This window comes from Cyanistes caeruleus, chromosome 6 (genome assembly GCF_971803275.1).
Source record: "Cyanistes caeruleus chromosome 6, bCyaCae1.hap1.1, whole genome shotgun sequence".
In the NCBI taxonomy this organism is placed as follows: Eukaryota; Metazoa; Chordata; class Aves; order Passeriformes; family Paridae; genus Cyanistes; species Cyanistes caeruleus.
This window is the reverse complement of record NC_141706.1, coordinates 7892956-7909590: the sequence shown is the minus strand read 5'-3', so window position 1 is coordinate 7909590 and position 16635 is coordinate 7892956. Positions and strand designations below refer to the sequence as shown.

The following is a 16635-nucleotide window of genomic DNA, read 5'->3' as shown; positions in this document are numbered from 1 at the left end:
CTTAACTTGCCCATTTCTTCCAGAAGAGAATACGTTTAGATGGTGTTAACTGTGACTGTGAATTTAATGGCAATATCAAAATACCTGCTGGAAGACTGAGGGTAAGGAAAGGTAGAGAAATATCAAGCTACTGATGAAGAAAAACATCGTATTTTGAGATTGTATGTCAATTACAATTGCAAGTTAATGACAACAAAGAATTGCAGTCTGACCTGAAGAAACAAGACTAGGGAAAAGGCTGAAATTTAAATCCTTTTTATTTCTGATTTTATTCCTGTGTTCAGCAGGCCTCACCCTCCTTCGTCCCCTGAACAAAAACAAAGCAAACCCAGTTGTGACACATAATGACTGTAGGTTATTGTGTTTTTTTTTTCTTTTCATGACACATCTATTAGGCTAGAAGCAAAAGTACTCTACACACAGACAGCTACTAGATGGCAACTAGAATATTTTTTAAAATCTGCTGGTTAGCCTTCTGTCCCAAAAGCTACATTGAGACACTATACCATAGCCTTTATATTGTTACTCTATCTACACCAGAACAAAGTCAACCATGCTAAACAAATCTATATTTATGGCTTTCAGCAGTTTTCACAGAGTGCAGAGGGTTCCAGTTGTTTCCATCATGACTAAGAAGATGTCCAGTATGTACAGTCACACTGCTACTGCAAACATGGTCATTCCTTTAAAATGATGGCTGCAGAAACACTGCCATGATTTACCAGGCCCCAGGTATAAAAATTTCCAAAAGCCTCAAGAAATATATCTCAAATTTCCACATTCATTCTACAAATTTCGTAGGAATGCTACCTGAGTTTAAAAATGAACTTTCAAGAATCTTCAGAGCCTCGAAGGAAAGCGCAGCTGCTGCCTCAGAATCATTTAACCATCAAATCTGGGTGACAGAGTGCACCACTTACCGCTGAACTGGTAAGGAAAGGGAATCTAAGTGGTCCTCGCCCGTAAAAGCCATATTTATCCTGTTCTTATGTGCACTTCTCCATAGGCTGGAATCTAGAAAGAAAACAGTCATTTAGTAAACCAAGGGAAATTCAGGCACCTTCAGCCCAGGCTGGCATGGCATTTTCCTGCTCTTCTGTGGAGAGAGCTCATTAAAACAAATCAAAAGTCTCCTTTTCCACAGGTACCCCACAGCTCCAGCAGATAACCAAGGCGTTAAGTACGTTTCACAGCATAAAAAATGTAGGGTTTGCATATTCCTGAAGATCCTGGACTACTGCACAGGTCAGAGACATCTGGGTTAAACATTTCTGAATTAGTATTGAGGTATTATTTAGCCTCATTTGTTTTATACTAACTTGAATGCTAGAGAAAATCTATTGAGTATTATAGTAATGCTTCATGATATTGTGAGAAAGATTGCAAGTGAGGTCCCTTCCAGCCCTAATTACTCTGCAATATGATTTCAGGATTGTTAAGTACTACATTTACAGAAAGGTCCTTGATGTCTAAGTTACTGAAGTATTTGACCCTTTCATGTTAGACAATTTAATTTTTTATACATTTTAAATGCTCCTCACATCTTTCTCCTCCATGATTTCCCTTTTTACCTAGTGACCAAGAGATGGATCCAAGCTTTATTGCACTAGAAAAAAGACAAGAAAGGAGAAGAAAGACTCATTTTCACAAAAGGAAGAGTTCTGCTTCTTTCCCTCTTCTTTTAATTAACCTTACCTTACATTAGAGCACAACCTGTCAAAGCATATTCTCAGCAAAAATCATAGCGGATTTATTCTACAAAAAAGGTACACGAGTGGTTAGAAGAAAACTAAGGCAAAATATTTGAAAGAAAAGATTAATCTATGACTCAGGAAGGAGGAGGAAATGGATTTGTTTGGACAAGGAGACAGGAACAGTGGGAAAATTATGCCTTCTTAGATGCGAAGAAAAAAACTGGGATCAATGGATCTCACTCCTAGGGAAAATACTTTACACAGGAAATTGCTGTTGCTTGTGTCACCGGCTGAGCAGAGTGTTTTTGATGTAGCTGCTTGTGAAATTCTGCTGTTTGGTTATTGGCTGCATCGTGCAAGCTGAGTCAGCCAGCATTCAAGATATTTGCCACCCCAAATTGCTCTTAATTGACACAGAGTGTTCCTCACTCCCTTTCCTAGCAAACTGATCTCATTACTAATGCATGCCCTTGTTTTTATCCCAGGATCTCACAAACACGTCCTGTGCACATAAAACTATTACAACAACGTGATGGGTTCACATGCTCTGCCCACTGTTAGCACCAGATTGCTCTGGTGATGGTGTCATCCTGTGCTCCTCACTACCCCCTAAGTTTTCCTGGACAGAACAAACCTAACCTATTCTTTCTTTAGATGCATAAACTAAGAAGACTGAAACGTAGGAGAAGAATCTATTATAAAAGCCAAAACCAACAGCAAAAAAACCTTCCCACATTAAAAATAGCTTAATTTTTACTGAAGTCTCTGGTTTAAAAAGACTGCAGATATTTCATAGGTTTTAACTGAAGGTTCATATGCCCAAGTATGAAAATATTAGTATATATTCTTCTGCTCCTGGGACACAGTAAGTTTTGAAAAAAAAGCTTATTTTTAGGGAATGGGAACTTAAAGCATTTACTGTATGATATACAGATTTCACTAACAAATGGAATAAATGGGCTATCTTCATTTCCATTGGTAGAATATTTTCTGATTTTTAAAGATATTTAAGATTACCAGATACAAACAATTGTATATTCACATACACTGGAAACAACCAAATATCACAATAATCACTGTCTTTATTTGGAAGAGATACCCTTAAAGCTGAACACATCCACATTAATCTCCAAAATTTATTTCTCCTCCTAAATCTTGTCATTTAAAGGACCAAAAAACTCCAATATTTAAGCCTGCAGAATTACAGATTCTTGGACACTTAGTATCTCTTTCTGCTCAACATTAGACCTGGATTTACCTTCTTATGCTACCAACACTAAATCAAATCTAAAGCTTTTGCCTCCTCTGGCAAGCTAAATCTACTTCACCATGAGCTCAGCCCACTACCAATTTCTACACATACAAATCAAAGCAGCTGCTTGTACTCCATTACTTGTGATCAGTGACATAATGTACACAGACATAAATTAGATTATTGCATGTCCTTGTTCCCCATAAATTAGAAACCTGACAAAAATTCAAGTTTTTATATGCTGTCTTCCCACAAAACACACTTTTATATTATGTCTGAGAGCCTTTAAAAGCATTATCAACTCCTACTTAGAGGTTACTTATGCTCCAGGAATGACAGAAAAAAAACATAACAATATCTTAACCAAACTGTCTGGCTCAAGACTATGATTAGATATTAGGTCAAATATTCAATCCCAAATTAATGTTGGCAACGTTAAATTCTCTCCCTTGGCATTTTTCCAGGGGATCCACTGTGCCCCCAGGATCACAAGAGAGGTTGGAATGCCAGTGATTTGTGGTACAGGCTTCTGGTCTTGCTTGGAATGCCTCCTCCACCTGCTGGGCAATGACAGAGCTCCATGGCAGATATTATTCAGCTTCCAGTGCTCTCATTTTGCTTTCCAGGTAAGAACAAGACAGCTGTACTTCCTCGTAAAGACTAGGAGAGATGAGCCCATCCATTTAGTTGATTCTGCTTTTTATTTGAGCCCACAACACAGTGATGAGCTCTAGTCAGCACTCCTAAAAGCAAAGTCCTCTACTCAAGCTGATTATGGAGATGTTACACATGCACTCACTTTTATTAAGTGTATACATAATAAAAGATAAATTCAGTAAACTTCTGTACTAGATTATAATATTTTTATCCACTGAAAATATTTTTGCCATGACCAATGATTAGGCCCTTGTTGGAGATGCTCTCCACGTAAATTTGTACAAAAGAACCAAATCAGAACATACCAAAAACCCCACTGCTTGTAGTTTGCAATATTGGTAATTTTAGTAGAAGCCTGAAATAATAAAATTCTATTCTTGGACTATTATGAAGCCTTTTATTTAACACCTTGTATAGGGTTTTACATCTGCACACAGCCTTGTATCACAGTGTAAATGCTGACTTAGAATTTGTTTGACTCCTCTGGTAGGCGGCAGCACATGCATGAGGGAATTACACATATTCAAGGCAATAGGCTCTGTGTCCTGCAATTTTCTCTTTGTGATTTCAACACTGAATTAGGTTTTGAGATGTTATTTCCTCAAGGAATAGATGTAGATAAGCAGAGCACAAACTACATTTCCACCACCCATCCAATACAGTCAGCCAAAAGCTTTTTTCAGAGAACAGGAGCTCAGAAGAGAATAAAGCATTACACCTGAAAGAGCTTGAAATCATTGCTCACAGAAATCAGCAAAGTGTCAGTAAAGGACATGACCTCCACGGCCAAAAGAATCCCCAAAACTGCATAAGCAGGAAGAGGGATCTTGCTCACAGACAGGTACCAGGCCTTGCCAGCAACTCCCAGAGAACTAAAAAACATCTTAAAAGACTGTCAGACAGCTCTCCTGTGAATTAAAGGAGGAGAAGTCTCAGCCCAACTTGCACCAGGCTTGGCAGCACAGGGGAAACCTGTGCAGCACCTCTTTGGCAGCTGTTTTCCCACTGTTCCACCACAAACCCTTCCTGCCTCACAAGAACTCCCTGCTGGGAGCCTCCTGCTGCTCCAGTCTGTTTAGCAATGGAGAGCAGCTTCTACAGCACCACAGTGCTTTTCAGCACCCTGCAAAACATGTTATTTCTGCTAGGAAAACAAATTGCAGCTTGTAAAATCTCCCAGTTTAAATTTCTTCTCCATCATTCAATGTGTTAGCTTATATTTAACAAACTAGAAACTAGGAGGGTTTTAGCATAAGGATTCTTTTAGGAACAACATCCATGCCCAAAAGTATCATGGTAACAGCATGTTTTCCAGTGAACTCAGTGTGACTTATTTTCTTCTACTACTAATGGTCCTAAAGTTCTCTATCACAAAATGATGTCCTTATAATTAATCCCTGAAACTCCAGACAATTAAATTCACATTTTTGAGCTCATTCATGTCACACATGTTCACCCTTGCAAAGGCTCAAATCAAAAGGCAAATCTGTGACCTTTCACCATGACCTTTCTAACCCCTACCATCATAATTTCAACACTAACAATATATTAACATAAGGTCAATCAAGAGCATGATCTCTCAGAAAGAGACAGAAATCCACATGACTAGCCTCTGATTATTAATAACCATCTGAATTAGAAGAGAATGCTACCTATGAGCAATATGGTTAACCTGAGAATAAGAAGTTATTAGCTAAAAGTAATTTCAGACCAGATATCCCTTGATTAATATGAACAGTTCCTGTCTGTAAAGTACAATCTCTTTTCTGCCAAACAGTGCTTGCCCTTATTTTACAATTCTGGGAGTCTGGGAATCATTAGTTATTATTCTCCTATACACAGAATAACTGTTAATGGAATGCCACAAATCAAACTAAGAGCAAAATTCTGACAGCAATTATGTGAGAGGTCAGAAAGTAAATACATACATTCTGTCCTTCAGCAACACATCCAGCCCATCAGAAGTTTTTCCACACTAACCATTTAAGGACTCAAGATCCTGTGTCATTCTGCATTATAAGAGGCTTATGTGGACTTGAATTAATTACAATAGTAGGAGCCAATTCAAAATGAAGCTGGGTGTCACAAATCTAAGAAACCATAAAACCAGGAGCAAAAATAATGAAGAGCCCTTCAAACTGTGCATTAAAGTGGGTTGGACTAGCATGGGATCATATACACAGATCTATGGACCACACTCCTAGAATGCAAAATTAAACCTGTGAGGGAGAGGTGGGAAAAGGCACTGCCTATGGCATTCATTCATGGCAGGGGCTCCTGCAGAACCAATAATCTGAATAGTTTATGCCTTACACTTCAAGTACAATCTGAAGCATAAATCCACTTTCAGTCACAGAGGAATTTTATTTTAATGGCATATTTCTTCCCCTCTTTTCTCTCTGCTTTCTTCAGAGAGAGGATCTCATTTTGAGTGAGTCTCTGCAATTGAAAAAATTACTTTTAATATATCATAGAACAGTTTGTTTTAGAAGGGACCTTAAAGATCATCTAGTTCCAACCCCACAGGGTTTCAGTGGGGTTGCCTTCCACGAGATCAGGTTGCCCACAACCTCATCCAACTTGTCCTTGACTATATACACATATAAAAAAAAATCTATTTATTGACATCCATTTATTTAAATATTTTCTTAATATCTCACTTATATTTTCATAATAATAAAAGAAGTTATTTTATTATATATTTTATAATATATTCATTATATGTTTCTGTTACATATTCATGAAATATAAATTTATTTATATATTATTTTATTATATATTCCTTATAAATTCCAATTACATTAAATATTTTTAAAGTATATTATAATGTATATGGAGGTTTGGAGCATGTGTATATATATTTATACACACACACACACACACACACATCTGATGTAGCAATTCATGTAAACTCAAGTTTGTGCTATTTCTTTTTTCTTCTGGATATTTCTCATTTTAGCCATATTTTACACACCTCTACCTTGGAAATACCCAGGGGGAGGGAGAAACAAATAAGGATCAACCTCAGTAAAACAGACCATCCTGAAAACAACAGACAAGGACTATTATTGTATAGATCCTTGAGGGTGGAAGGAAAAAAAAAATCTGAAGCCAGTACCATTCCTCTGCATACAGAGGAATTCCTTAATTCACTTCCTGGTTTTAAAAACCCCCTTGAACATAAAAAAAAAAATAAATGTTTATGATCTCCACAAGGCAAAATCCTGATTTGAAAGCAAGATGTATTGGACTTCTTCTTCCATATCTTTATTTAGATAGTGGATCATATGAAGCACACTAAGTAGAATATATATAGAACATATTTATCCAAGTAATTCAGCTTTCTCCAAGATTAGGAATGGAGTTCAGTCATCACATGTATTACAGTAAGTCCTTTTGCCAAGGAATGAATTTTCTTACAATGCATCTTTAACAAATTTTCCCATTCAAATACAAAATATCTAGAAAAAGCAGAGTTTCCATCATCACTGATTACATTATGAAAATATTTAAAATAAGGAGATAAAGAAGGGCATAACAGATTTGATTACTTCTTTTCACCCGCTTCCCCTCAAAATTATTTTACACAACAGGCCACTAGAACAGTCACAGGCATCTTTTGGATTTTCTTAATCTTACCAAAGTCTTTAAAATCTCCCCTTCTGAAAGGGACACACCAATTTCTCTTGCTTGGCAGTATTATGGGAACAAACCGATTAGTGATGACATTTCTAGCAATTAGCATTTTAGAGTCAGTTTCACTGGAAAAGAATTTATATTTTAGGTTCAGGAACTGAATAGTAAGTGTCAGGTTGGTGCACTCCAGAGCTGTACTTTGCATTTTATGCAGTGCAGAATAATCACCATTTAAAAACGTTTATTGGTTCTCAGAGCGGCAGCAACGCAAGCTGCTGCCATGGAATTCTGAGAGGCCAGGCTGCTCAGAGCCCCATCCAACCTGGCCTTGGACACCTCCAGGGATGAGCCATCCACAACTCTGGGTAACATCCCCCAGTGCCTCACCATCCTCACAGTAAGGAATTTGATCCCAATATTTAATCTAGACTTGTCCTCAGTTTAAAGCCATCATCCCTTCTCCTAGTATTATGTGCCTTTGTAGAAAGTCTCTCTCCAGCTCTCTTTCAGGCCCCCTTCCAGGACTGGGAGGCTGCTCTAAGGTCTCCCCAGAGCCTTCTCTCCTCCAGGATGAAGAATCCCAATTCTCCCAGCCTCTCCTAACTGTCGTTCCGATTGGGAACGGCTAGAAAGAACGACACGGGACTCTCAAGGGAGTCACAACACTAGAATTCCTCTAGTTTATTGCTTCAGGCCTGTCTTATAGACAGATACGTGGAAAAGTACAGAAAAGAAACTCTTATTGGTTAACAAAGTACTACATTACCATCATTGGTCAGTGGCACACAACCCCTCTGACTCCCTCCTGCAAGGGAAAACAAGAGACTGCAGAACAACACCTGCAAGGCTGTTTAGTGTCCCTGAGAATTGTTTTAATTCCTTCTCATATTTTTCCCAGGATACTTTCTCAGGCAGCCTGAGGAGCCATGCGGCCTGCAATTTGTACAGGCACTGTAGTTCAGATTTAGCATCCATACCTAACAGGTGTTCCATTCCTGTAAGTCTTTGTGGTCCTCCTCTGGATTCGCTCCAGCAGTTCTGTGTCCTTCCTGTGCTGGGGACCCCAGTGTGGTATTAGAGGTCACAGGTTTGTGCTGACAATAAATGACCTGAATAAATTAAGTGAAATTGCTCTGCTTTGGTCTCATTTACCCCTGACACCATAGCCAGGATTTCATCTTGTCTCCATGTAGAGAGATCAGACATAAAAGGGCTGTTCTTTCAAGCAGCCACTGTGTAGGGCACAAGGGAAAACAGAAGATATTTGTACCTTAGACTGTACATACAAGTGTAGACTGTGCTGCTCAGAAGAAATGCCTACAAGATATCACAGCTCTCTGTTATTAGATAACACGACTCTTCCAAGTGTAATGAAATTGGAAGTAAGATTCATTATTTCCCCTACAAACATGCAAAAATTCCAAAAGGATCTTGACATGAAAAGAAATAGAAGAAAGTCCTTTCCCTATTGAGGCATAAAATCATGAAAAATAATTGACTAACCCAAAGTTAAACATAATGCAAGTAAAAATTGAAACAAAATATTCCAGAGTTTAATGCTGAAAGCAAGTACATAGAGAAGATAACACTGTATTTAACCACTTCAAAGGGAAAGGAATAGAGACGTACACAAATAACTCACTGCAAGGAAACATGACAATATTTGCACATCTCTGTGTACAAACCATTACCTTTAATGAAAAGATTTCATCTTAATAGCCATTCCTGTTAGTCAGACAGGAAGTCTAAAAGACATCTTTATTTACATTGATATTCCTCAAAAAGAAAAACAAAACTGACATTTTAACAGAGAGGAGCAAAACAATATTATTAATTCAGGTCATAGCCCACACTAGCCAAGGCTGTATTGGACTGGCATCACAAGGCATTGCATGGTAAACAGAGGTTGTATTTTCACAATATTTCCCAGTGGTGATTAAATTTATCATTTTACAGAGTTAATATCAAATAGCTCTTTTTTGGTCATAACTCTGAAAACCTTAAGACCAGCTTTAGACCAGTACAGATAAACACACATTTATCTAAAGGTTAGCTATTCTTGGCCTTCTGTGGTTGTGCTACCTCTAGTCCTTAAACCACTTCTCTATATTAATTACTAATAAACTCCCTACTTCTTTCAATCAACTTCAGCATATTTTTTTTTCACCTTTCTACACCATATTGGGGAAAAGAAAAACAAGGACATCAGAGAAGTACAGGAAAGTTAAAAGGGAAGAAAGTAGCTGAGATCAAAGTTACTGCCTGCTCATAAGGTAACTCAACAGAATGCAAGAGCAGGAGATCCATTTGGGCAACAAGCACACGAGATGAACCAACACACCAAAGAAAATGTAAAACACGTGATTGAGCTACAGATTTTCAAGGATCTCAGCTCTCTTCATGCTCACTGCAAGTTCTACCTTCATGACTGCCTTTTCTAGGCAGACATAGCAAATCCAGCAGACAAACTTCCTGAAAGCTGAAAAAAAGGTCAAAGCATGTTGTGAAATTCCCTATACACTAAAAAACAAGAACGTGGAGCCTACAGCAAAATTTGAGCACAGTTTCTATTTCTTGTTTTTTCCTTTAATTGACTCCAAATAGCACTTCCAGACAGCCTGTCAGCAAACCATGCTACCTAGTCTTTATAATTCCACACAAAGAACAAGTCATAAAGCAGCAGCGAGCTTTTTCTGTTTGTAAGGAGAAAATACTTCATTTATTATTTTGAACCACTGCCAAAGAGGATCCAATCACCAGACATTTTCTTCTTCCTCTGTCCTTCGCACAAAAATTGTGGAGGAGCCAAAAAGCTGTAACAATATCACAAAGAGGGAATCCTCAGCAGGGCTAGAGGCAAAACTGCTCTGCAGGATTATTCCCAAATCCAGCGTCTCAGGGGTGGGTCTAACATGAGCAGAGCACATCCAGGAACTCCAAGCAAACCCAAAGGCTCGAGGGGACTTTCCAGCCTGCTCACATTACTTTTACACTAGAGATCAAGCTGGGTGTGGGAGCAGAAAGTGCAAATCCTTCAAGTCAATGAGCTGCACTCATTCTGTGTTCCCCAAGTACCCCTGGCTGCAGAGCTCTGGAAGGCCAAGCAAAAAAAATTCAGGTACTATTACCTGATGGAATGGCAGTTTTTGTAAGGATCACAGGATATCTTGGATTAGGAAGGGACTCCAAGGATTATCAAAGTCCAGCTTTTGGCACTCCACAGGACAATCTCCAAGACTCACACCATGTGCCAAGAGCATTATCCAAATTTTTCTTGAACTCTGGCAGGTTTGGTTCTGCAAGCACTTCCCTGGGGAGCTGTTTCAGTGCCCAACCACCCTCTGGGTGAAGAACCTTTCTCTGATATCCAACCTAAACCTCCCCTGACACAAGTTCAGGACCTACCCTCAGGTCCTGCCAGAGGTGGTCAGAGAGATCAGTGTCTGCCCCTCCTCTTCCCCTCATGAGGAACCTGTAGACTATGATGAGGTTCATAGAACCACAGAAGATGATGAATTGGAAGGGATCATCAGGTCCATCTTTTGGCCCTGCACAGGGCAGCTTTCATTGGAGCTTTTTGAGTCTGGGGTTTTGGGGTTTTTGTCGACATCGTTGCTGGTTTTGTTTTTTTAATCTTTCCCCCCTTCCCAATTCACAGGCTGAAGTTGTAGTATGGAAGGGCAAGGGAGGAGACCACAGGCAAAATAATAAGAGATAGAAGGAGAGGAATACTGTTTATTAGGAAGTAAAGTTTGGATGTTGATGCGTGTGTGAACAACCATGCCATGCCTGAAAATACTTTGGCTCAGTAGGAATCTCTGCAGTTTCAATTAAAAAGTGAGACTATATGTCACAGTACTTTTAATTACAAAACCCCCCAAATTCGGCAGGTATACAAGTCACAGCCTTCTTTTGCACTGGTAACTCCCAGACATGCAGCAAATTACAGAAGTCAAACAACTTCACGTCTATCAGCTGATGTTCAGTAACCCATTATGCAAGGAACTGGCACACAAGTTCTGGGTACAGGATGAATTGCTACACAGTCTGTTCCAGGATAGCTGCATTGTTTGTTCTCATGATTTTCTAAAAATTGATATTGAAAGGAAAGAATAATTGTCTTTTGAACTGTACAAATCTCCTTGCAGAACAGGGCTAGTGTTTTGATAAACATTTCCCATTATTATCATGAGGTTGTAACAGTTTGTGATGGCACAAGTAGAGACACATATACCAGAATTAGCTGGAAGGAAAAGTCCCAGAGCCAATTTTGCTATTAGCAGCCAAATTCAATGAATTTGTAATCATTAGGTTTAGGAGTGCTCAGATTCTGGACTTTATTTTTCCTCTCCATTGAAAAATATAACAGTGACTACAGGGGGTTTTATCCATAATATTAGCTTGAGCTTTGCAGTTATTTATGACTATGCCACAGAACTTTGTTTCCCTGCAAGTCAAACAGAGACACATTAGACTCACTTTTGGAAAGCAGTCTGTTCACTCATTTCCAGTGCAAGTCTCTGCACTATTAACCTTCCACACATGAGACAAGTAAGAACAAAGAAGTGTAAAAGTTCTCCATGAACTTCCATTTCCAGAATTTTGGCATTGACCGTTTCACTTGCAAATGCACCAAAACTTAGAAGTCACACTGCTGATCCACTGCCCTGAACATTTCAGTCTTCTGACCTGTTTCTGTTACCTGTGATATGTGGGCAGTGGATCATCTCCTATTTGCAAGAGAAGCTAAGAAAACTCAAAACCCCTCCAGAGAGCTCATTTCACTATTAAAACACTAGCACTTTCCCATCTACTGCCTCTAGAGATAGTTCCATGATCAAGAGTTTCCTTTGTCTTTTCATTTTCCTCAGAAAACTCTGCCAATCTTGAAACGCCCATCATCTCCGATATTTCCGGTGAAACCTAAGGCAATAATTGGCCTCAGCAAGAAAACAGACATGTTCCCAATCCCTCAGGGTGACAGGGTGTACATTCCACCTGCAACTGTGGCTTTCATTATTTTCCTTGTGCCTAAGTTTGGAGATGCTATCAACAATCCAGCGTTAACACTGGCTGGATGCAAGGAACTGCCTGTGCCAATTACATGACACCAGTAAATATCTGAGGGTCAGGCATGTCAAATATCTTGCTCGGTATTGCCAGTGCCCACCCACTGATGTGCCAGTGCCTTGGCATCCCACAGGAAGGATCTGCCATCTGAGCAGTCAGGCACAGTCTGCCCCAGAATGCACACAGAAGAGTTTCTTTAGATACATGTTATCTGGACAAGATACAGAGCAGAGGTTTCAGGGAAATAACCCATGACCTTTCTCAGTCAGTGCCCAGGTGAAAGAAGAGGATCCTGAAGCCACATATCATCTATACTCATTACCACGACTTGAATGTCACACAGGTAACTTGAAGCTCTTGTGCATGGCCCAGCTTTCCTAGCTACTGTCAATACAGACTACAGTGAGAAAACTGTCCCCAAAAGCACAATCAGCACTGGTACAGCAGACCCAAAACCTGAAATATCTCTATTTATTTGAAGACAGAGTGCTGTGACCAGCAACATGTACACGCAAGGAAAAAAGTGACATCCTTAAATTGAAGGAAAAAAATTTAAATTACTGCAGTGGTAAATGTAAATCAGTTCTGAGACCCAGCCACCTAATTGTCCATTAAGATATCAAAAAACAGATTCTTCTTTTAATTTAATAGTCTTCTAAAAGAGAACCCAAGAAAATGTTAGGCATTACTCATGGTAGAACTACAGGACAGAGCTTTCGACTCATGACTCATCCAATAAAAGGGAAAGAGGTTCATAAGCAAATTCTGAAAAGTTTCAAAGCACAAGATGAATTTACCTTTTAAAAAAAAGCATTTCAGTAAGATGGGGCGGAAAAAAAAATCAGTTACAGGAAACATAGGGCAGTGGTTACATCCAGGGAATGAAAATAGAGAAATCATCCTGCTTTTCACAACAAGGTGCATCACCAACCTCTCACAGCTAATTTAACCTCTCTCCATATGCTGAAGTGATAAAGTTCCAAATTCCTCTACTCTCTTTAGTGTAATGACAGATTGTGTCTGGAAAGGTGGGGGCTGGGAGTGCCTTTTTGCAGCCCTTGAACCTCAACTTGATTCTAAAGCATCAGCCAAATCTAATTCCAGGAACTGAAGGCCTCATACATGTGAGAGTGAAATGCGTAAGGCACAAAAATAGATTTCAGTAAAAATGTGAAATGGTTGAATCCTGAGTGAAGGTGACTAAGAGGGGAATCCAGTAGGGACTAAACACGGAAAAATAAGTCAGGAAGTTTAACACCTTAGAGCCCCTAAAAACTTAGAAGAATAAAACTGCAAAGTCAAAACTCAGGCAGGCAGTGTTTTTTTTGTAGCACCTGTGCCACTTGCTCCCACAAAGTCACTGTGACCCAGAACCTGGCATCACACAGCCACAGAAGCATTTAGTTTGACGAGACCTCTGCTTCAAAAGGGAAATTCTTATGGACAATACAAACTACACTACTGTATTCCTATGCTTCTACTACCAAGTTAAATTATTTACAATAATTTTTGAATTAATTGTCCCACCTCAAGAAAATTACTCTTTGTATTACATCCTCCTCTTAGGATGTCCTTGAAAGTTTGGGTTCTGGTTTAACTTTTGAAGACCAACATTTTCCAGGATAACAGAAAACTGGATGGAAGTACTAGAAGGGGTCAGAAGGAGTCAATGAGAGGAAAAAATGCATTAAAATTCCCAACAGCCCTGCTACTGACTTCAGTGGTGAAAGAAGCCAAAAACTTATTGTACATTTAGGAGTTAAGATTGACAGGGACCTTTCTAAAATTACATATACCAAACACCAGCTTCTGCAAATAATTATCAGGTCATATACCCATAAAAGTCAAGACAACATATTTTATTACCTGCTCATCTTACTTATTCACGGAGTAGAGCCAATATTAGTCAGCACGAGTAGCTGCTCGCGAGCAGGAAGGCTTCAATCGTTAAGGAAGGGATGTAATTAAAAGGAGGGAAATCCAAAACACAGTTATACCCACCAATCATGTCATCTAAATTGTACTGTTTTATTCATCAAAAATAAAGCTCTGAAACAAAGATGCCGTATTTTATGCAAGTTCTTGATTATCTTTCTTCCGAGGGAGCATGTAATTTACAAGAAGGAGGACTTAAAGCTTTAAGTGCCTCTGACTTAATTCAGCATTGCTGTATTGATGGTCCCATTTAGATGATTCCATTTTAGGCCCCTCTAACGCATTAAAGGCATGACTTACTCACATCCATTTGGCTAATGATCCCCTACTGCTCTAAAGTAAATGACAGCTATTTACAGTAAATTATTCAATTAGATAGAGGGAAGTGCGGTATTCATTTTATATTGTTTGACATGGCAAAACAGAAGTGTGCAAGAAGGCAGGTAGGGCATTTTAATCTTCCAGAATCAATTGTTTAATCCACGGCAGGAGAATAAATACACTCCACAATACTTGTCAGCATCAGGTTTTTGTTGTAAACATTCTAAGAGAGACTGAAGTGTTGCAACTTCAGTTAATATAATTCTGTCCATTTCAAAAATAAGTCATCATACCACGCAAGGAATACCAGCATCTAACAGGACTTCTTTATTTAGGCACAATTTCAAGGAGCACACAAAATGACCATATGCTAGCAGGAGAGCAAGTTTCCATTTAAATGAAAAAATAGGCATGAGCAATTCTGAATCCCATATATCTGTAATGGGATTTACACTACTGAGTACCTCACTCTCCAAAACAAGGACTCAGTGTCCCAAGACATTCGGATAGTGGGGTATTTTTAATTTATGAAATCCCAGGACAGGACAGCTCAGCTACTCTCACAAATTAAGAGGGGGATTCAGAAGGATAATCAAATAAAGTACAAGTTGGGGCTAAAACAGAGCCCAGAAAAAGAGGGTATGATTGTACTGCAATAACTCAGAACCAGTCCTTGATTTGAGAATCTTTTCACACATTCATCTACCCTTTTCCAGGAGTTGCAGGGGGTGTGAGTACATGCACATTGCAATCCCCACTGCATACACACTTGCCTGACCATGACACTCGGAGAAAAAAGAAGTCGTGACTTTGCTGTCCCCTGTCAAACCTTTGCTTTATAAAAGAGAAAATGAACAAGTAGTTCTCATTACTCTAGACAGGAACATGAAGTCCAAGGAGCAGGACAGGCCACCACGTGTGCTGAACCTGCCAGTGACCACACTTGTACGGCTCTCAGGCCTCCCAGAATTTGTCCGAGGGAAAAAAGGAATAGGCAATTTGTCTAAGCCCTCCTGGCTAGCCCTAATTTTGGAGAATTTCTCTCTTCCACAAGCCCAGAATGCCTCAGAACAAGTGCCGAGCACCCCAAATCGAAGAACATTTTCCTCTGGCTAACCTGCCAACACATTTAATTTTCTACAGGCAGAGGGCCAAGCTCAGCAGGCACAGCTCCTGCTAAGCTTAATGGGAGCTGCACTTGCCTGTGCCAGGCACTGAAGGTTTGCTGGGGGACTGCAAGGAACACACCACAGAAAATACAACTGCTGCCAGTATCTCTGTTCAGAGGCTGCATTTAAATGGACTACTCTTTTTTTTTTCCCCCTCCCTGATTTTATTCAATTCTTCTAAAGCTGCTGGTACAATGAAACCCTTCCTGCTCTTAGCATGTGTTCACTCACTTCCATGAGCAAGGAATCCAGACTGGCTGTTTGCAGTGATGAATTTTGTCCAAAGACCAGCTTACCACAGCTAGGCTGGATAAATTTAATAGTCATTTGGAGCCTTATAGCCAACAGTGCTGGCCAGATTGTTCAAAAGGCCTCAAACACACAACCCCTGTATTCCTAGGGAAGATGTGCATTTCAGTGGCTCCAGATCCTGTTTTCTGCAAATCAATTCTTATTGCTAATTATCCTAGCTACTTTCATCCTGTTATGAATATGTTTTAATTTCTAGCCCTACCAGAACCAAACACATTTAGAAAATTTTAGTCAAAGTTCTCAGTGGCTCTAAGTTATGCAAATTTTTGCTAGGTAAAGATTTCTCTGTTATTATTTGCAGAAAATCCCCTCTCCTTTAAATACTTTTTAGATGCTACAGTAATACAAATAAATAAAATACAAAGTAATAAAAGTTCTAGACCTTAATAAGCAACACTTTGGTCTTTCAGTCCCTGGTGGCTGCCTCTGCTCTACCTACACCTCTTCATACAATGTCTTCCTTGTTCACCCTCCTGCTCTCCCACTAAACATATCTGCTGACATTCCCTCTGGTGCAAAAGGAAGTGGCTTGGACTTAAATCCTTTAAACCTGTGAGGAACCTCTGAAACATTCCACAGTTAATTTCCA

General features: G+C 39.3%; 1 protein-coding gene across 6 annotated transcripts in view; it reads right to left on the bottom strand.

Moving 5' to 3' along the window:
* The window catches only part of INSC (INSC spindle orientation adaptor protein), a 130922-nt gene that overhangs the window by 89551 nt on the left and 24736 nt on the right, over window positions 1-16635 (bottom strand). For all 6 annotated transcript variants that reach the window (XM_023928634.2, XM_023928633.2, XM_086895426.1 and 3 more), the window contains one exon: window positions 921-1014. In XM_023928634.2, coding sequence (XP_023784402.2) covers window positions 921-973 — 53 coding nt within the window. In that variant the 5' untranslated portion in view covers window positions 974-1014. The remainder of the gene's footprint in view (window positions 1-920; window positions 1015-16635) is intronic.